At 42.7% G+C, this 18,157-nt stretch overlaps 2 protein-coding genes across 5 annotated transcripts; both read right to left on the bottom strand.

The window, feature by feature from the left end:
• Positions 1–12,220: 12,220 nt before the first annotated feature.
• On the bottom strand, positions 12,221–13,724 carry LOC120533449. The gene is made up of 4 exons (XM_039760355.1): positions 13,621–13,724; positions 13,277–13,533; positions 12,924–13,163; positions 12,221–12,840 (listed from the first exon to the last, which is right to left on the bottom strand). Exons 1-4 carry the CDS (start codon positions 13,633–13,635, stop codon positions 12,321–12,323), a joined length of 1,032 nt encoding a protein of 343 aa, XP_039616289.1. The 5' UTR covers positions 13,636–13,724; the 3' UTR covers positions 12,221–12,320.
• On the bottom strand, positions 13,701–17,689 carry LOC120533436. 4 transcript variants are annotated; one of them, XM_039760330.1, is made up of 7 exons: positions 16,442–17,689; positions 16,236–16,348; positions 15,641–16,086; positions 15,235–15,550; positions 14,373–14,567; positions 14,045–14,255; positions 13,701–13,943 (listed from the first exon to the last, which is right to left on the bottom strand). In XM_039760330.1, the coding sequence occupies exons 3-7, from the start codon at positions 15,877–15,879 to the stop codon at positions 13,714–13,716; spliced, it is 1,191 nt and encodes a 396-aa protein (XP_039616264.1). In that variant the 5' UTR covers positions 15,880–16,086; positions 16,236–16,348; positions 16,442–17,689; the 3' UTR covers positions 13,701–13,713. The 4 variants fall into 4 exon arrangements, with proteins under 4 accessions (XP_039616264.1, XP_039616265.1, XP_039616262.1 ...); XM_039760331.1 differs by having other exon boundaries at positions 16,236–16,659; positions 16,771–17,689; XM_039760328.1 differs by having other exon boundaries at positions 16,236–17,689.
• Between the last annotated feature and the right edge of the window lie 468 nt (positions 17,690–18,157).

Genomic DNA, 18,157 nt, shown 5'->3' with positions numbered 1-18,157 from the left:
CACACACAAAGTTGCACAGATTCATAATTCTTTTACTCAAAATTTAAAACATTTAGGGTAATTATTTTTGTGTTTCATAGTTGCGTCTGTTTATCAGGGCTTTATTTAAAGTGACAAACACGGAGGCAGCTATATTAAAGAGAAACTGAGATAAAACACTTACGGCCATAAATGTCTTGATTTGGTCCATTATTTTGTTGTGAGGTAGACCGGTGTCTAAACGCCGTATCTGCAATTTCCACACACTCTGGGGTTAGGTGCTCTTCCACTGTAGATGCACTTTGATATCTGTAATCATTTCTCAGGCCTTTCCTTTCTTGAGTGAATCTTCCACATTTAGTGGAACTACATTCTGAATGTAGCTGAACACTGTCAGGTTGATGCATGTTCTCCATGGTCAGCAGACATCTTGGTGGTCGATTTTGAACATTTTTGAGGAGGGGTTATCTTGGGTGGTGGAGGTAGATGGCTTTTGGGTTTGCTACAGACATCACCGTCACTATCACTATCAAATCTTGTGTTTGCTCTTTGGGAAAAGATTAAAAAATTATTGACAAAATACACAATTATACAAGTATGAGGAAGTGCCTCATACAACTGTACAATTATGAGAAAAAAGCTTTACCAATTTAGACAAATTTTCATGAATTAGCCTTGTGGTAGTTATACTAAATTAAATTAGAGTATATAAATTAAATTAAAAACTTAGTGTTTTCCCTTTAAAAGATCAAGTATTACAACTTGAAAATTCACAGTATTAACAGGTGATGTTACAGTTCAAACATATTAACTATTTCAGGCTTACATTTTCCTTCTTTTTGTCCTTTTTGGAATTTCATTGTCTTCTTCATCTTCTGCTGTCTGCAAATCTGAGTGTCTTTCGGCAACTGGAAGCTTCAGTCTTGCAGTTCTGTAATTATCTGTTAAATTCCAGATGCAAGAGCATTTACTGTATAATATGGATACACAGAACAGTACTCGGGAATACAAGTATACAGTACCAGGGTGGAGCAGTGGTAGCACTGCTGCTTCGCAGTAAGGAGACCAGGGTTCCTGTCCTGGGTCCTCCCTGTGTGGAGTTTACATGTTCTCTCCGTGTCTGTGTCGGTTTCCTCCAGGTGCTTCAGTTTCCTCCCAGGTTAGGTGATTTGGAGATCCTAAATTGGCCTTAGTGTGTGCATGCGTGTGTGCCCTGCGATGGACTGGAGTTCTGTCTAGAGTTTGTTCCTGCCTTGCACCCTATGGTAGCTGGGATGGGCTCCAGCAGACCCCATGACCCTTTTCTAGATATAGTGGGTTAAAAGATGACATGATATGACACGACAATTATACCAAATATTATAAATACAAACCTGTTGTGTACATAACTTCAACCTTAAATGATTTCCAGTTTTCTTTGGGTTGCTCTTTATTTATTATAGCCTTATGGATATCTCCAGTTTTATATGGTGGCCAAGCACAAACTCCATTGGATACCCAATTGGATGGTACCAACTCAACTTCATTGCATTCCGAAAAATTCACAATGAGATACATAGCCTACAAAAATGACTAAAAACAAAGATTTTTTTTTAAACATTACATTTACAAAAGTCCTTGATAAATGTACTTACAACATGCAAGCATGCTTACAATTACTAATCAAATATAAGTAACAATAATAATACATATGATTAACATATACAGTAAATTATATTACTTAAACATGATTTCATTTGTAGAGTTGAAATAATCAAATTTGCTTACATAGCAACTTCACACACCACCATAAATCAATGCAGAATATAAAGAATGCAAGTGGTGGGGTGATGACAGTTTAAAAAACTAATTAGAAAAAGTACTTATGAACTCTGTAACACAACAGGAAAAAACAAACAAAAAAAAAACATACTGTACCAATTAATCTGTATTTATATGAAGTAGGGGGATTACAAGATATTTGTCATCTAGTGGCAGACGGACATATTTCTGCATGCCAGAACCAACAGGTAAACACTGAAGATGTGAGGAAAGCTTGGACACAACAAAAATCCCCAAGCATGAAGAATCAATTGGATATTCAAAAAATATGGCCTTGTGTTGGTATTTCACAATTATATTTTGAACTATGACAATTTTATTGTCAATTTTAATACAGGAATCCCCTGCAGAAACTTTGATGCCTCTTTAAACTGGAGTACTACTTCAAAGTGTAGTGGAACTGGACCATCTGAATGTTGCATTTTAAACCTCTTTTGAGGGTGTATGCTAAAATCAGTATTTAAATGCAAGGAGTCAAGCTCTGAAATCCTACGTATAACCTGTTTTAAAGGACAGTAACAACAACAACAACAACAACATTTATTTCTATAGCACATTTTCATACAAGCAGTAGCTCAAAGTGCTTTACATATTAAAGAATAGAAAAATGAAAGACATAATTATAAAAAATAAATCAACATTAACATCGAATAAGAGTAAGGTTCAATGGCCAGGGGACAGAAAAACAAAAACTCCAGACGGCTGGAGAAAAATAAAATCTGTAGGGATTCCAGACCATGATACCGCCCAGTCCCCTCTGGGCATTCTACCTAACATAAATGAAACAGTCCTCTTTGGATTTAGGATTCTCACGGAAGGGCTTGATGAAGATGGTCACATAGACTTCTGCCTTTTAATCCGTCCATCATTGTTGGAGCATCATGAAGCTTTGAGTAGGTGGAGGTGGCGCAGGCCACCACCACAAAGAAACCGGAAAAAGAAACAAAAAAGAGAGTAGGGGTCAGTACGGATTTTAGAGCCACCATGAATAGTTATTTTGAGGAGATTAAACATACAGAGTATCAAGATTAAGTTAAATTAAGATTAAAATGAAGTTATAAAAAGGCCATGTTAAAATAATGTGTTTTCAGCAGTGTTTTAAAGTGCTCTACTGTATCAGCCTGGCGAATTCCTATTGGCAGGCTATTCCAGATTTTAGGTGCATAACAGCAGAAGGCCGCCTCACCACTTCTTTTAAGTTTTGTTCTTGGAATTCTAAGGAGACACTCATTTGAGGATCTGAGGTTACGATTTGGAATATAAGGTGTCAGACATTCTGATATATAAGATGGGGCGAGATTATTTAAGGCTTTATAAACCATAAGCAGAATTTTAAAGTCAATTCTGAAAGACACAGGTAACCAGTGTAGTGACATCAAAACTGGAGAAATGTGTTCGGATTTTCTTTTCCTAGTTAGGATTCTAGCAGCTGCATTCTGCACTAGTTTCAAACGATTTATATCTTTTTTGGGTAGTCCTGAGAGGAGTGCGTTACAGTAATCTAGTCGACTGAAAACAAACGCGTGAACTAATTTCTCAGCATCCAATAATCTAATTAAACTCCAATAATCTAATTAAAATCACTATTTTAGAGGAACAATGTATTAAAACTATAAAAGCAGATCGCAGATTAAACAAAAAATATACACAGAGCGCCGCTAATAATAATAATTTAGTTCCTATTCCAAATAACAATAACGCATAGTACTCATCTCTGCACCTCCAAACATTAAATATGGCACTATTAAATGTCAGAGCTTTAACTAACAAAACGTTTTTATCAACGATCTTATTAGTGATAAAAATAGATCTTATTGCACTAAATGAAACATGGCTGAATTCAGATGCGTCAGTTTTAATCGAATCTGCGCCTCCGGATTACAGTTTTACTCATTCAAACCGCCAGGGAAAAAGGGGGGGCGGATTGGCTAACATTTACTCGAGCCGATTAAAATGTAAAGATGTCAGTTTTGGTAAGTTCAAGTCCTTTGAGTATCTCGCCGTTGTTATTCATGGAGATTCTCAAGTTCTAATACTATCCGTGTATAGACCTCCTAAATATAACGCGTCGTTTTTTGAGGAATTCTCTGACTTAATGTCAATTTTAATTACTAATTATGACACACTCCTAATAGTTGGCGACTTTAATTTTCATATAGATAATCAGTGTGATCTAAAAGTAAAAGAATTTATGAACCTCCTGGATTCTTTTGATTTGAGACAACTCATAAATCAGCCTACACATAAAGCAGGTCATACATTAGACTTAGTGATTACTAAAGGACTGAAAGTTGATATAAAACAGATCATTGATATTGGTCTATCAGACCATTTTCTTCTACTTTTAATATAGAAATAATGATAAAAACACTCATGAGAAGCATATTGTTAAAAACGCTTCTTTGATTCGCAGCAGCTTTAAAACTTACAAACATTTTAAGCAATCAGTCCGTTTATAGTGCCAGCTATAATAGCGAGGACAATGTAAATAGTAAGGTGGAAAGATTTAATTCTAAAGTGAGAGCTGCTGTTGACATAGTTGCACCTGAAAAGACAGTGAAAAAATCTTCTAGCATTGTATACCATGGAAGACCCAAAGAGTGTCTGATTTAAAGAGAACATGCCGTAGAGCTGAGCGCCAATGGAGGAAGAGTAAACTTACTATCCACCACGAAATATTAAAAGTCAAAATAACAGAATACAATAACACTGTCCGTCTTGAGAGGCTGCTATTTCTCTAATATTATAAATAACAATGCTAGTAATCCTAGAGTCTTATTTTCAACAATTGATCGCCTACTAAACCCAGGTAGCTCAAAGGAATGCCTCCTAAGTGCTTCCAGTGAAACCTGTGAGGCTGTCGCTGTATTCTTCAATCAAAAATTAATGATATTAGAAATAACATAGTATATCTCCCCAACACTAAGGATCCCCTAAACCCCAACATCCTGTTATAAACAAATTAAACTCTTTCACTAGGATAGATTTACCTGATTTACAAAAATAATATCTCAATTAAAACCCTCCACCTGCGCCCTTGACCCGATACCAACAAGGTTTTTCAAAGAAGTATCAGGCGTGCTAATTGATAATGTTCTTGACATAGTAAATTGTCACTAGATACTGGGGTCTTCCCAGACTGTCTTAAGACTGCTGTAGTTAAACCCCTACTTAAGAAACATAATCTTGACCCTCGCTCTTGAAAATTTTAGACCCATCTCTAACTTGCCCTTCTTAAGTAAAGTTCTAGAGAAGGCAGTCATTATGCAGTTAAATGACCACCTAAATAAACATGCTATTCTTGATAAATTTCAGTCAGGTTTTAGAACAAATCACAGCACAGAAACTGCACTCGTTAAAGTAGTAAATGACTTGGGTAAATGCAGACAGAGGCCATTTATCTGTTCTCATCCTCTTAGATCTGAGTGCTGCATTTGACACCATTGATCACAACATTCTTAGAAATCGCCTTAGTCAATGGGTGGGCCTCTCTGGCAGTGTCTTAAATTGGTTTGAATCCTACCTGACAGGGAGAAAATATTTTGTTAGTTGTGGGAATTACAACTCAAGACACATGATATCCAATATGGTTTTCCACAAGGCTCTATCCTGGGTCCGCTGTTATTCTCAATCTACATGCTTCCGTTAGGTCAGATTATCTCAGGGCACAACGTGAGCTACCACAGCTATGCTGATGACACACAGCTGTACTTATCAATAGCACCTGATGACCCTGATTCTATTGATTCACTAACACAATGTCTGACTAGTATCTCAGAATGGATGAATAGTAATTTTCTCAAGTTAAATAAAGAGAAAACTGAAATTTTAGTGATCAGCAATAATGGATACAATGAGGCTATTAGAAATAAACTGGATACATTAGGATTAAAAGTCAAGACGGAGGTAAAAAGCTTAGGGGTGATTGTTGACTGTAATCTGAATTTTAAATCACATATTAATCAGATCATTAGGACAGCATTTTTTCACTTAAGAAACATAAGTAAAGTTAGACCTCTTATATCACTGAAAGATGCTGAGAAATTAGTTCACGCTTTGTTTTCAGTCGACTAGATTACTGTAACGCACTCCTCTCAGGACTACCCAAAAGATATAAATCGCTTGCAACTAGTGCAGAATGCAGCTGCTAGAATCCTAACTAGGAAAAGAAAATCAGAACACATTACTCCAGTTTTGATGTCACTACACTGGTTACCTGTGTCATTCAGAATTGACTTTAAAATTCTGCTTATGGTTTATAAAGCCTTAAATAATCTCGCCCCATCTTATATATCGGAATGTCTGACACCTTATATTCCAAATCGTAACCTCAGATCCTCAAATGAGTGTCTCCTTAGAATTCCAAGAACAAAACTTAAAAGAAGTGGTGAGGCGGCCTTCTGCTGTTATGCACCTAAAATCTGGAATAGCCTGCCAATAGGAATTCGCCAGGCTGATACAGTAGAGCACTTTAAAACACTGCTGAAAACACATTACTTTAACATGGCCTTTTTATAACTTCATTTTAATCGTAATTTAACTTAATCCTGATACTCTGTATGTTCAATTCATCATAACAACTATTCATGGTGGCTCTAAAATCGGTACTGACCCCTACTCTCTTTCTGTTTCTTTTTCCGGTTTCTTTGTGGTGGTGGCCTGCGCCACCTCCACCTACTCAAAGCTTCATGATGCTCCAACAATGATGGACGGATTAAAAGGAAGAAGTCTACGTGACCATCATCATCATCAAGCCCTTCCGTGAGAACCCTAAATCCAAAGAGGACTGTTTCATTTATGTTAGGTAGAATGCCCAGAGGGGACTGGGCGGTATCATGGTCTGGAATCCCTACAGATTTTATTTTTCTCCAGCCGTCTGGATTTTTTTTTTTCTGTCCCCTGGCCATTGAACCTTACTCTTTTTCGATGTTAATGTTGATTTATTTTTTATAATTATGTCTTTCATTTTTCTATTCTTTAATATGTAAAGCACTTTGCGCTACTGTTTGTATGAAAATGTGCTATATAAATAAATGTTGTTGTTGTTGTTGTTGTTGTAGCTATCACTCCATGACACACTGGTTCAGCACACAAGCAGTGACTTCATTAGTCATTCTACCTCAGCTCCCTCCTTCATTTCAGGCACTGATAATCCTCATCGTCAAATTGGTCCTGCAACTGGGATCAGATCATCCTGGTGGAAAGGGGACCAAGAGAAAGCGGGCTAGTTCATTGGTCAATGGCCGACAGGCGCATTGGGTGGGGGCTGCAAACTTGTCATTGAGGCTGTGAGCCTGCCACTGTCTGGCGGGCATGTCACAACACCATAACTATAACACATCATGAGCACCCCCGTTATTGACACTTGTGTCGGTTTTTATATTATTATTATTATATGTTTAAAGGAAACGTGGAGCAAGGTGCTATCGGAGAGTAAGTACCTTGAAACTGACCCCATCAATGTGACAACTTGATAAGAGTCAAATGTTATAATTCTACATATGATACAAATATGTTCAGTTCAGTGACAATAATAAAGGAAAGGAGAAGACAGAGTGGTGTGGATGTTATTAGTTAAAGAGCCATGTTCTGTGGAGGTTCCTGTAGAAATTACGAAACTTCCAATTGATTATTTTAAAACAGAAATCTGTTCTCTGTCACTTAATTAAAGGGTAACTAAACACCACTGTCCCCCAGAGAACATCTCTCAGTCAGCATAGCAGGCAGATCAGGAAATAATTCCACATTTTGGACTGGTCAACTCCTAATTTAGAGATGAGTTCAAAATAAGCTAAGACAGTTAAGCTCCACCCTCCCTTTCCATTTTTCTAATTATAGAATTTTGTTCAAATTCATGCAGTTTTGGGATTTCAATCATTTACAAAAGACATCTTACGCTTTGTCTAAGACTAACAGGATTATTCATATAAAATATATCTTTTCCTTTCCCACATTACATCCCTCAAATTGTAACGGCCGACCCACTACACCACCAAGACCCATGGCCTGGCAAACCGAGGGAACATTAGGCCAGATAAGCCGTACCTTCCAAATCACTTTCCCAGTCAATGATCAAAACAGGCTAAAAGGTAAACAATATGTGAAATAATAAAGTGAATATATTGTAAGGTTTCTAAACTCTTTTGGGGTCCCCCCCCCCAACGACACGACATGTTGAAGAGAGTCCCAAAGTGCGATCGCCGCATCTATGGAAGATAGCCCGTTGGTTGCTGAATAAAGCTGGTTTTGCTGAGGTACTGAGACTCAGCCTTGTGTTTTGGGGTGCAAGATAGGGATTCACACATCACAATATATTGATAAAAAGAAATGAAACAAACTCCAAACAATGTATATATCTTACACTCCAACCAGCCCTAACATAACCTACAACCCCAAAAGTGACCGGCAGATTGTAATAATAAAAGGTGCAGCAAGAAATATACAAACACAAAACCATCCCTTGTCCTTACCCTGAACATGAAATAAATACGACACACGGAGAACACGAAACACACATAAAAGTCCAAAAGAGTAAACAAAAGATGAGTAATGAGAGTGAAACTTGTCCAGCTGATAAGTGTCCCCAGTAAATAACAAGCGGATGAAAATAATTGTTCACTCCTTCCCCAAACGACAAAAACCAGTCTCATGTGCTGTCCTCGGTGTGTCGGTATGATCCTGTACCCCGGGGTTTGCGTAATGATGGTGAAGCAGTCAAATGGTTGGCATCGAAAGCAGCAAGTGTGAAAATGGTGTAAATTCCATATCGGCATCTTTCTTTGGCTTTCTGTGAAGTGTCCGGGTTGTAACTGATCCCTCCATTTCTTTTCGTCCTCTTGTTTATATAGCAATGGCCTGGATGGAACTGATGTATTTGACAGGGACAATTACCTCAAGGGTTCAAGGCTCTACAGGGAGATAACATTTAAACAGACACACAATAGACTCTATAAACGGGACAACGCTATAAAAGATGCGACTCAGCACTGAACACATTACAGACATCCCTATTCATGTAGCACCGCTACAAAATTATTTCGATAGTTACGCAGATCAGTTGAAATTATCGATTATTACCTCTCGCTGCTTAATCTTTATACGTATCCCAGCTATTGGCCTTTAAGCTAATATTTTGTGTCCAGAAATGTTTCATAAGAACATCAAATTATAGGAATTAAAGCTAAAGCTTCCATCAGCTATGTAGTAATTCAAACATGACATTCTATTCTATTTCACATTTAAAGTATACCAGTTATTTATATCACAAGAAGTGAATGGGAAAAAGAAATCAACATCTCACATTGTATCAAATGCCTATACATGTATTTAAAATGCTCTCAGGAAAGTTAGTGTGCCACACCATTGCATACACTACTTTAAAGAAAATACTCTGAAATATAAAATGTAGCTAGGCTTAGTATTGATTTCTTTTACCCGTAAACCTCTTGCTATGGCTAATTGTTTATCCACACTTTTTTGTTGATATCCTCCAGAGATGTGTTTTCTGTCTTTTCCAGAGTGTTGATTCTGTAGAGAAAATCTTTTTGTTAGTTAACCCCCATTTTATACAGCTTATCTCATTATGGAACACAACCTAGACTGGAAGCCACTGCTTTTCTCCAGCTTCCTTACTTTTTAATAAAATATGTCTCATTTTACCTTAAATTTAAAATTACACAGACAGAACATATAATTCTCAACAGTCATTTCCTGTGGCTGGGCAGCAGTGCTAACCACTGTGCCTTCATACCACCCTCACTTAAACCACATGACGACTCCTGTGAAGTATTTAAAACAATGCCTATAACATATACTGTACGAGCGCACTTTCACATTTAGAATCTATTTAACAAGTCAGCTCACACACACACACACACACAAACACTAGTGTCATCTCTGCTCACCACACATTCCGCAATTTCCACAAGTATCACACACTCAGAATCACTCATACGTATCAAGAGCATTTTATTATTGAAAGCAATTATCCATTACCGCCGCCAGGATTTAATTCAGGGGGGTGCACATGGGCGCCGGCAGGGGGGTGCAAGTAGGTGCACGTGCAATTCCTGCAGCAACCTGCAGTATTGAAAGATCTTTTAGCACATTACGGCGCGTCAAAACTTGGAACCGATCTACAATGAGTGACGATAGATTAAGTGGATTATGTATGCTTAGTGTACACAAAAAAAGAATAAATAATTGTCCAAAATTTATCGACAAAGTTGTAGACAAGTTTGGACAACAAAAAAGAAGGCTTGAAATGCTCTTTTAGAAACAAAGTGAATGATTGTTTATGTATAGTTGTAAAATGTAAACGTCTAATTGTAATTCATCCATCCATCCATTTTCTAACCCGCTAAATCCGAACACAGGGTCACGGGGGTCTGCTGGAGCCAATCCTCTAATTGTAATTTAAAAATTTAAAATAAAAACTATTTTTTCGCGTTTTTTCTTATTATTGAAAGATTTATTTTTTTTCTCCATTTCCTTTTTTTTCAAAAGCTAGGGGGGTGCACGTGCACCTACTTGCACCCCCCTGCCGGCGCCCATGCAATTATCTCCTCTTTATTTTAGAATTATCAATAGAACATTTCTCCTACTTGATCAGGGTCTGAATGTAGGAAAGATGTTTTGCACATTTATACAGTAAGTATTTTTATAAGCAAAAGTGGAGACGTTTTCATTTTACCAAATGTTGCGTATCTTCAAAACTCATTTTAGCCCAAATTTACACAGAGCCCTGGAAATTTCCATCTGAGTGTTCAAAGTTTGTGTGCCTAATATATTTTCGGCAAACGCTTGAATGATCCGTTTATTTTAAACAAGAAATCCCATTCACACGTCCTCTTGATCTCACTTTCTCCTACATTGTATTCTCATCTCTCAAGCTTCACTGCACATTTATATCTTGACATTGTAAGTGACTCTTTTAAACAATCCACCTTTGTTCCAAATCAAGTTTCGCAGCAAGTACTGATCTCGCAGGCGCTGTTACAATTAAGTTCTTCCTCATTTTTCCGATCAATGCAAATTGATAGAGCATAACAAACAACACTCAGCGCTACACATTAAAACATATAAAAAAAAAGAAAGAAAAACAAAGAACAACGAATTAGCTGTCATTACCTTTATTCATTCCGCCCTCACTCACAATGTTGATTAGAACAAAGAAACTCCCTACAGCATCACTCGGGCTTGACACCCCCGAATTCGCTGCATAAATGGGTAGTGCCAATACCGGAGCGGGGCCGCGCAGACTGGTGACTCCCGCTCTTTCCGCAGCCTAAGCCCCGACCCATGACAGGCGCGCCCCACTCACTGACACAAGCACATTACTGAGTCTTTATCCATCTATCCATTATCCATCCATCCATTATCCAGCCCGCTATATCCTAACTACAGGGTCACGGGGGTCTGCTGGAGCCATTCCCAGCCAACACAAGGCGCAAGGCAGGCAACAAACCCCGGGCAGGGCGCCAGCCCATCACAGAAAACGCGGGGAGGACCCGGGAAGCGAATCCAGGTTTATTGTTTGTTAATTTATTTTTATTTTTAAAGTTGTGTTTTTTTTTTAATTATGTTTTTCTCAAACTATTAAAAAAAAACTTTATTTTCCTCCCGGGCAACGCTTGGTATTTCTGCCAGTATTATTATAAATAGGGCACAGTTTCTGGCAATTGTCTCCAAAACTAAAGTTTCCTCAGCAATCACTAAGTGACCAAAAGAATTTTTACTTGGCCTGTCCCACATAAATACACACATAATATCATCAGCATTCTTTATTGAGGATGTGTATTACTCTGAATTAATTCATATGCACACCAGTAACCAGATATACAGCAGTAGTTGTGGGTGTCAGTACAACAGTGTAAGGGAACAGAAGCAGACATCAGTGAATCTCACTCACGTCAAAAAATGTAAGCCAATCTTCGTGGCGGAAGAAGGCCGCTTGCTCTGCGGAGCCGGGTCCGTAAAAGGTGAAAGGGAGGGACGCATAGCAGATTAGCCACGCGGTCGCAGAAAGGTAAACAGAGAGCCCTTAAAGCTGCGGCGGCGGGACAGAGGCAAGGCAGACAGAACGATTCAATCAACAAGGTTTATAAAATAAAATATCAAACAATACAAGAAAAAACATGAAATAACTAATAGAAATCAAACAATCACTTATGAAAAAAGAACATGAAATAACTATATACATGAAAAAAAGAATACGAAATAACTATATACATACACTAAAAAAATGTAATGAAAAAACTATATACATAGAATAAAAATTATTGCCATAACCTATAGATGAAGCCCAAAATTAAAAAAGAAAATTGAGAGGGAGGTCTGCCAATATATAAAGTGCCAGTTTTTGCAAAGATTGCAAAAAAAAAGTAAAAACAGCTTCAAAAATGAAATGAAGCAGGCCTCCTTTTCTGTCAACATATAAAGTGTCAGGCAGTTATAAAAAAAAAAAAAGAAAAAAAAGCAATGTATGGGCCCCATCTACAGATTAATAAAACAAAAATTGCTTAGTGGCCATCCCTCCCGGCACGTTTTTCCTTTTCCCTTCTCTTTTCCTCCAGCCACTCCTGGATAGTTTTGCCGGCTGACGTGGAGGAAAAGAATTCCCCCCTGACAGCACTTACAAATGTATGACTCAATCTTTTTCCTTTGTTTGGGGTGAATTCCTTGCTGTCGTGCCAGCTCGTCCGCCTCCTGCTTTTTCTTCTGCTGCCAGGCAGTGGTGCGGGGTACTGAGGATCCTGCCTGCGGTGGTAGAAGCGGAGGACTGGCAGTGTCAGCCGACGGGGAGAGTGGCTGGGTGGCGGGTGCTTCATGTGGCACGGGGGTGTGCCCAATGATGGCTGGTGCCACATCCACGGGGCCCCGACGTCGGGGAAGTGGGGTGGTTGTGCAGCGGACTGCTCGGAGCCTGTGGGTTGTAGGCATGCGGCAGGGGTGGGCTCTGAAGCAAGGGCCGAGCTGGTTGGCTGTGGCACGGCCATCTCCAGAGCCCGCCGTACCAGCTCCCTGATGCGAGCGTAGTGCCTACAGGGACAGAAAGCAAAGTAAGTCAGGGTGGGAGGGAGGAGAGGAGCATGGTGGATGGTACTTGTCCAGTGTGTACTTACCATTGTGCCAGGGTGTGCTGATTGAGGGGGAATAACTGGATTCGAGTCTGAGCCATGAGTACCGGGTTTGTGAGGATGTTTTCCCGGATGTAGGTGTAATCCCGCATCACAGCTGCCCAGCGGTTCACCCTCATGCCGCTGATGGTGGTTCCTTCGGGGTGAATCCTGGACAGCTCTACACAAACGGCCTCCACAAGGCGGCTGATGTTTGGCATCTGTGCGGCTTGGCCAACCATACACCTACAAAATTCGGGTGTTGAGAGAGAGAGAGAGAGTGTCAGTCAGTCAGTGAGTCATGCCATCGATATCCAATCAAAAGGATAGAGGCCACACCAAAGAGGCTGATCACCTACCGCCACAAGCTCTCCACTCCTGGTGTGACATTGGTCTGCGAGTGTTTGCGCCGGAACCTCCCCTGCACCAGCCATTCCTGGTGGCGTGGCGGAAAGTGAACTGGGGCCTTGTCGCCCTCCGGCAATTGTTCCCAGAGGGTGACGATCTCCGCCACTTGCTGCTGCGTCAAGTAGGTGTGGTGACGCAGCTTGACGAGACTGAAGGCCAGGTTGACCACGTGCTGGTAACCTGGGCCAGTGTCAGTTCCAAGGCTATGCTGTTGGGAGAAGAGAGCGAAAGTGAGAATGGGGAGCACTCATCAGATATTCCACAGGTATAGCACGACTCGTCGGGAGAGACTTACCACCTTGTGGGACATGCTTTGAGTGGTCTCGTCTCCAAGGGAGGTCTCCTGGTCGGCTGGCCCAGACTGTGAGGCGCCGATGGCAGGGCGCGACTAGGACTTGTCAGACGACAATGGTTGTCGGGTGAAGTCCTCCTCAAGGGCGAAGATGGTGTTGTCCAGAGGTTCCTCTACTGGACCCTCGACCTCTTGGAAGCCCTCGTCGACACTGTCATCGTTGTCGTCCGTGTCAGTCCCATTCGGAGCATCGGGATCCCTGCCCATCACTTCCTCCAGCACTCGACCGGTCTGCGAAAACAGGTACTGGATACCAATGAGCTCACCTGTGAAAAGGAGGCATCTGTTTTAAAATGAAAAGGTGGGAGGGAGGGAGGGACAGACAGACAGACAGACAGACAGACAGAAGGCTCGACGCCTGCCTCACCAGTGTACTTCGCAGGCTGGGTGTAATCGTCAACGAGCTTCCTGTGATAAACAATGTCGCTCAGCTCGTTAGCGGAGTGCTGGAGTTGGCCACTGTAGCAGACCACATCACGGTCTGCTCCCTTCACTGCTTGTGCCGCACGGTCCTCGTTCCACCTCGCCAGGCCTTCCAGCAGGTAGGCCTGAAAGTGGGCCGCAATTGGCTGAAGTGCCTGAAAGACACGGTGAAGGTGAGAGAGAGAGAGAGAGAGAGAGAAAGATAAAAATTTAATGCCACCCACTCCCTCGCACAACACAGGTCAAAAGTACAGATTTCTGGGCACCCTTACCAGGTATGAAGCGGTCCAGATACAGGTGGAACGACTCCAACGAAGTTGAACCTCGCGCACACCTGAACACCGGCAGCGTGATCCCCCCTTTGACCTGCTGCCCGGTTTGCATGTATAGGTGCACGCCAGGTGGGTCCTGGATGCAGTGGAGGTGGCGTCTCTGAGTCTTTCAGATTTCCTGGATCTTGTCGCGGTCTAAAAGTGGGATACCCATGGTGTCAGTGGCATCCCCGAAGGCCTCCAGCATCTCGTCGATGAGCTGGCCGGTCTCCTGCGCCCCACGCGTGCGGGGGCAGCAGTGGCGGGCCAGTTCCTTCAACGGGATTTTTTCGTAGCCAGAGCCTCAGGGATCGTTCCCCGCCTCGCCAGCCCTGGCCTGTCGCAGCTGGGCGACGTCTCTCTAGTCCCACTCGAAAATGCAGAAAGAGAGACACGCCATGAAGAGGCTGAATAGTGGCGTGGCTCTCCGTGGTGACACCCGCCGCAAAGCGTCACATCAGGTGCCACACGTCGAGCCTCACCACCAGCTGTTCCCACTGGTGGAATAAGAGGGACACCTTGCAGGGTCCCCCTTGGGAACAGCAGTCTCGGTCCACGTAGAGGACCAGAGGCGGGGACACACTGGCATTACGGTATCGCCGCATCAGCCCGGTGGCCAAGGGGTGCAGGCCAGCACCCTCGGCTGCAGTGAGGACGCTGATCAGGACCTGGCCGTGCTCATTCCCCACATTGGTCACCCAGGCTGCCGTTCCTGCCGCGGCACCGGCGAGTTTCTTGGTTGCCTGAACGATGAAAGGAAGAGTGACAGTAAGCTGGAAGGAAAGAAGGAAGGAGAGAGGGAGGGGATGGCGATATCGCTCACCTTCTTGGTTGAGTCCATCTTCAAGATTGAGGTGATCCGGGCCTTGGTCTCTTCTATCCTTGAAGCCACCTCCCTGGCATAGATGGACAGCAACCACTTTGTACCGGGCACCGGGGTCATCCGCGGTAGTAGAGGTGAAGTCGCAGGTGGCTCGGCACCCGGTGTGATGAACTTGGTGACCGCGTACATGAACGTTATGGACCGCGTCAGCCAGGACCTGGTGTGCTCCTCGAGCAGATATCTGCGCAGCCGGGTGGCCCTGTTGCCCAGCGTGCGCTCACGCATCTGCCCGATGAGCTTTATGTTGCAGGATAACCTGTGTTAGACAGAACAGAGATGTTAGGACTGCCCGTGTGTGTCCGTTTACCTGTGGAGAGTTGACCCAGCCATCGACTCCTTGTCTGACCTGTAAGTCAGGATAGCTGGAAAGTCATCCTGGCGCGTGTGGTGCAGTTGATCCAGGATATCCTGCGACCAGCCCGCCACCTTCTTCCTGCAGTGTCGGCACTCTAGGTACTCCGTGGTCATAAAGTACCATCCGTCTGTGTCCAGGACCCTCCGGATGGTCCTGTAGAGTCCGGATCCCGACAACCTGTGGCTGCACGCTGTGCAGGACAGCTTGTAGCCCCACATGCAGTACGGCATCCACAGAAAGAACGGGCGCTGAAAAAAGGTGTCGGGCGATTTCGGGGGCTGAAGGTGCACATTGCGAGGGCCGGGAGGATGCCACCAAAGGTGAAGGTTGGAGGTCAGCACAGGCTTTCCTTCCTTGCCCCTGGTGAAAACGGCCCGGCTTACCCACACATGCTGTTCCTTGGGTAATGAAGTCCTTCAGCCCTCGGGCAAAAGTATCTGTGTGTGTGAGAGAGAGAGAGAGAGAGAGAGAGAAACACAGACAGAGACAGAGAGCATGAGCAACAGAAAAACAAACAAAAAGAATCAGACAAGGCCTCTTCTTTTCCCGGCAATGCAATTCAAAGAAACACATCCTTTTAACTCACCTCTCTCCTGGCTATGGATAGTGTTTGTAAAGGCTGCATTCCCGTATCAGCCATCGGTTGGGAGTGCTGGGATGGCACTGGCCCTCTACTGGTTGCAGACTGGGAGGTAGATGCTGGGGAAGATTGTTTACAAATTCAAACAAATAACAGGTTAAACAGAAAAAGTGAAGGAGCCACCACCAGCTCCATGGGTGGTTGTCACTTACCAGCCTCCAGCTCCATGCTGGCTGACAGCAGCACGTCATCGGGAATCTCGACGACGGAGGCTGCTGCAGAGAGAGAGGCGCTCGGGGCAACGGTGGTGGTTTTGGGAAGGGAGGAGGTTGCTGCTGCCTACGCCTCGTCTCTCCGCCACACATACAGCTGGAGTGCATGCATCTTCGTCCCGACTTTGGTGGTCTGGCGCCGGAGCCACTTAATGTAACTGCATTGGGGTACAACAGCGGAAACGGTAACACTTGAACAAATGGAAGCAGGGTCCCACTGCCTTACTGGGCCCTTCCCCTCAGACCCCACCCAAAAGTCTTTTTCTCACCTCTTGGCCTCCCAATCTTCTGTATCGTAAAGGGCCTCAAATGTCAGGTGTCCGTGTTGGCCAAAGCTGACGAGCCTCTTGCCCTTGTCCGGAACCCTGACTGACCCATCTCTCCCCCGTCGACGGCGGATGGCCGTCTTCACGGGAGAAAGAGCCAGGCGTAGGACTTCAGGGTGTTTTTATTGCTTGCCAGCGGGCTATCCGACACCTGGCCATCTTCACGCTCCCTCAGGTGGGTTGCCAACACGATGACGGCATAGACGAGGTCATGGGTCAGCAACCATTTAAAGGTCTGGCCCCGGTACTGTCCAAACTGGAGCTCGCTGGCGCTGTGTACCAGCTTGGAGTCCCCGGGGTCACCACCTGAGGCCCGCACGCATCTCCTGGCCTGCTCCCTGACCGTCTCGGCCGACTTCACCTTGAACGGCACAGAGCCGCTCAGGCGGTTTGCCTTGGCGACCTGGACCGCCTCGGCGGAGGCCTTGAGAGTCAGTTCGCCGGAGGTCTCGCGGCGGAACTGTGGCACAGGGTTCAAGCTGGAAAAATCAGATAAACCAAGAGAAAGTTACAGTTCCATTCCAAAGTTTTACAACACCCGTTTTTCTTCAAATTTAACTAGCTGGAATGCAACAAGCGACGTGAAACGGATCCGCAGGAAACTGGCAGACATTTGACATTTAAAGTTTAGGTTACCAAAAACTGAAATAAAAGAAATTTCAGAATATTACAAATTGGCCTTCAGGGAACAACTAATAGGTTAAAACCTCCATTTAGTCTGCACCAAGCGACGTTGCCTCCAACAGAGACAAAATAAAGAGTAACTGAGCATGCAAAAAATGAACAAGGGAACAACAGGATGATAAACCACCACCTTTGAACAAATTCTATAGGCACCAAGCCCAATATCCCAAAAACTGTTTTTTTTTTTTCGAATTAACCTTTGTCTTATTTAACCTATGAATATTTACATGTCAACACCGCAGGTGATGTTGGGTCTATTAAAACAACGCAATCAACCAGTACGTCAGTTAAAGAAAGAAACCTTTGCTTTGAGAGGAACATTACTGCTACAAACAAAGACTCACGTAGGAACACTAGTGGCAGCCATGGTAACAGATACCAGAAACAGTTAATTCTCAATTCTGAAAGAGTAAAAGGGACAAACAAAAAATTAAATATAATGGTTAGTAATACTAATACACACTTTTTTAAGGCCTTTAATAATATTACAACTACCTTGGTTACACTGCATTTTCCTATTCTTAGCATTATTATTATTATTATTATTATTATTATTATTATTATTATTATTATTATTATTATTATTATATTACAAACATCATTATAACGCAATTCTGTCCAGACTATTTACAGATATTTATATTAC

Source organism: Polypterus senegalus, chromosome 8, assembly GCF_016835505.1.
Source record: "Polypterus senegalus isolate Bchr_013 chromosome 8, ASM1683550v1, whole genome shotgun sequence".
Classification (NCBI taxonomy): domain Eukaryota; kingdom Metazoa; phylum Chordata; class Cladistia; order Polypteriformes; family Polypteridae; genus Polypterus; species Polypterus senegalus.
The sequence above is the reverse complement of the archived record's forward strand: the minus strand, read 5'-3'. Positions and strand labels throughout refer to the sequence as shown.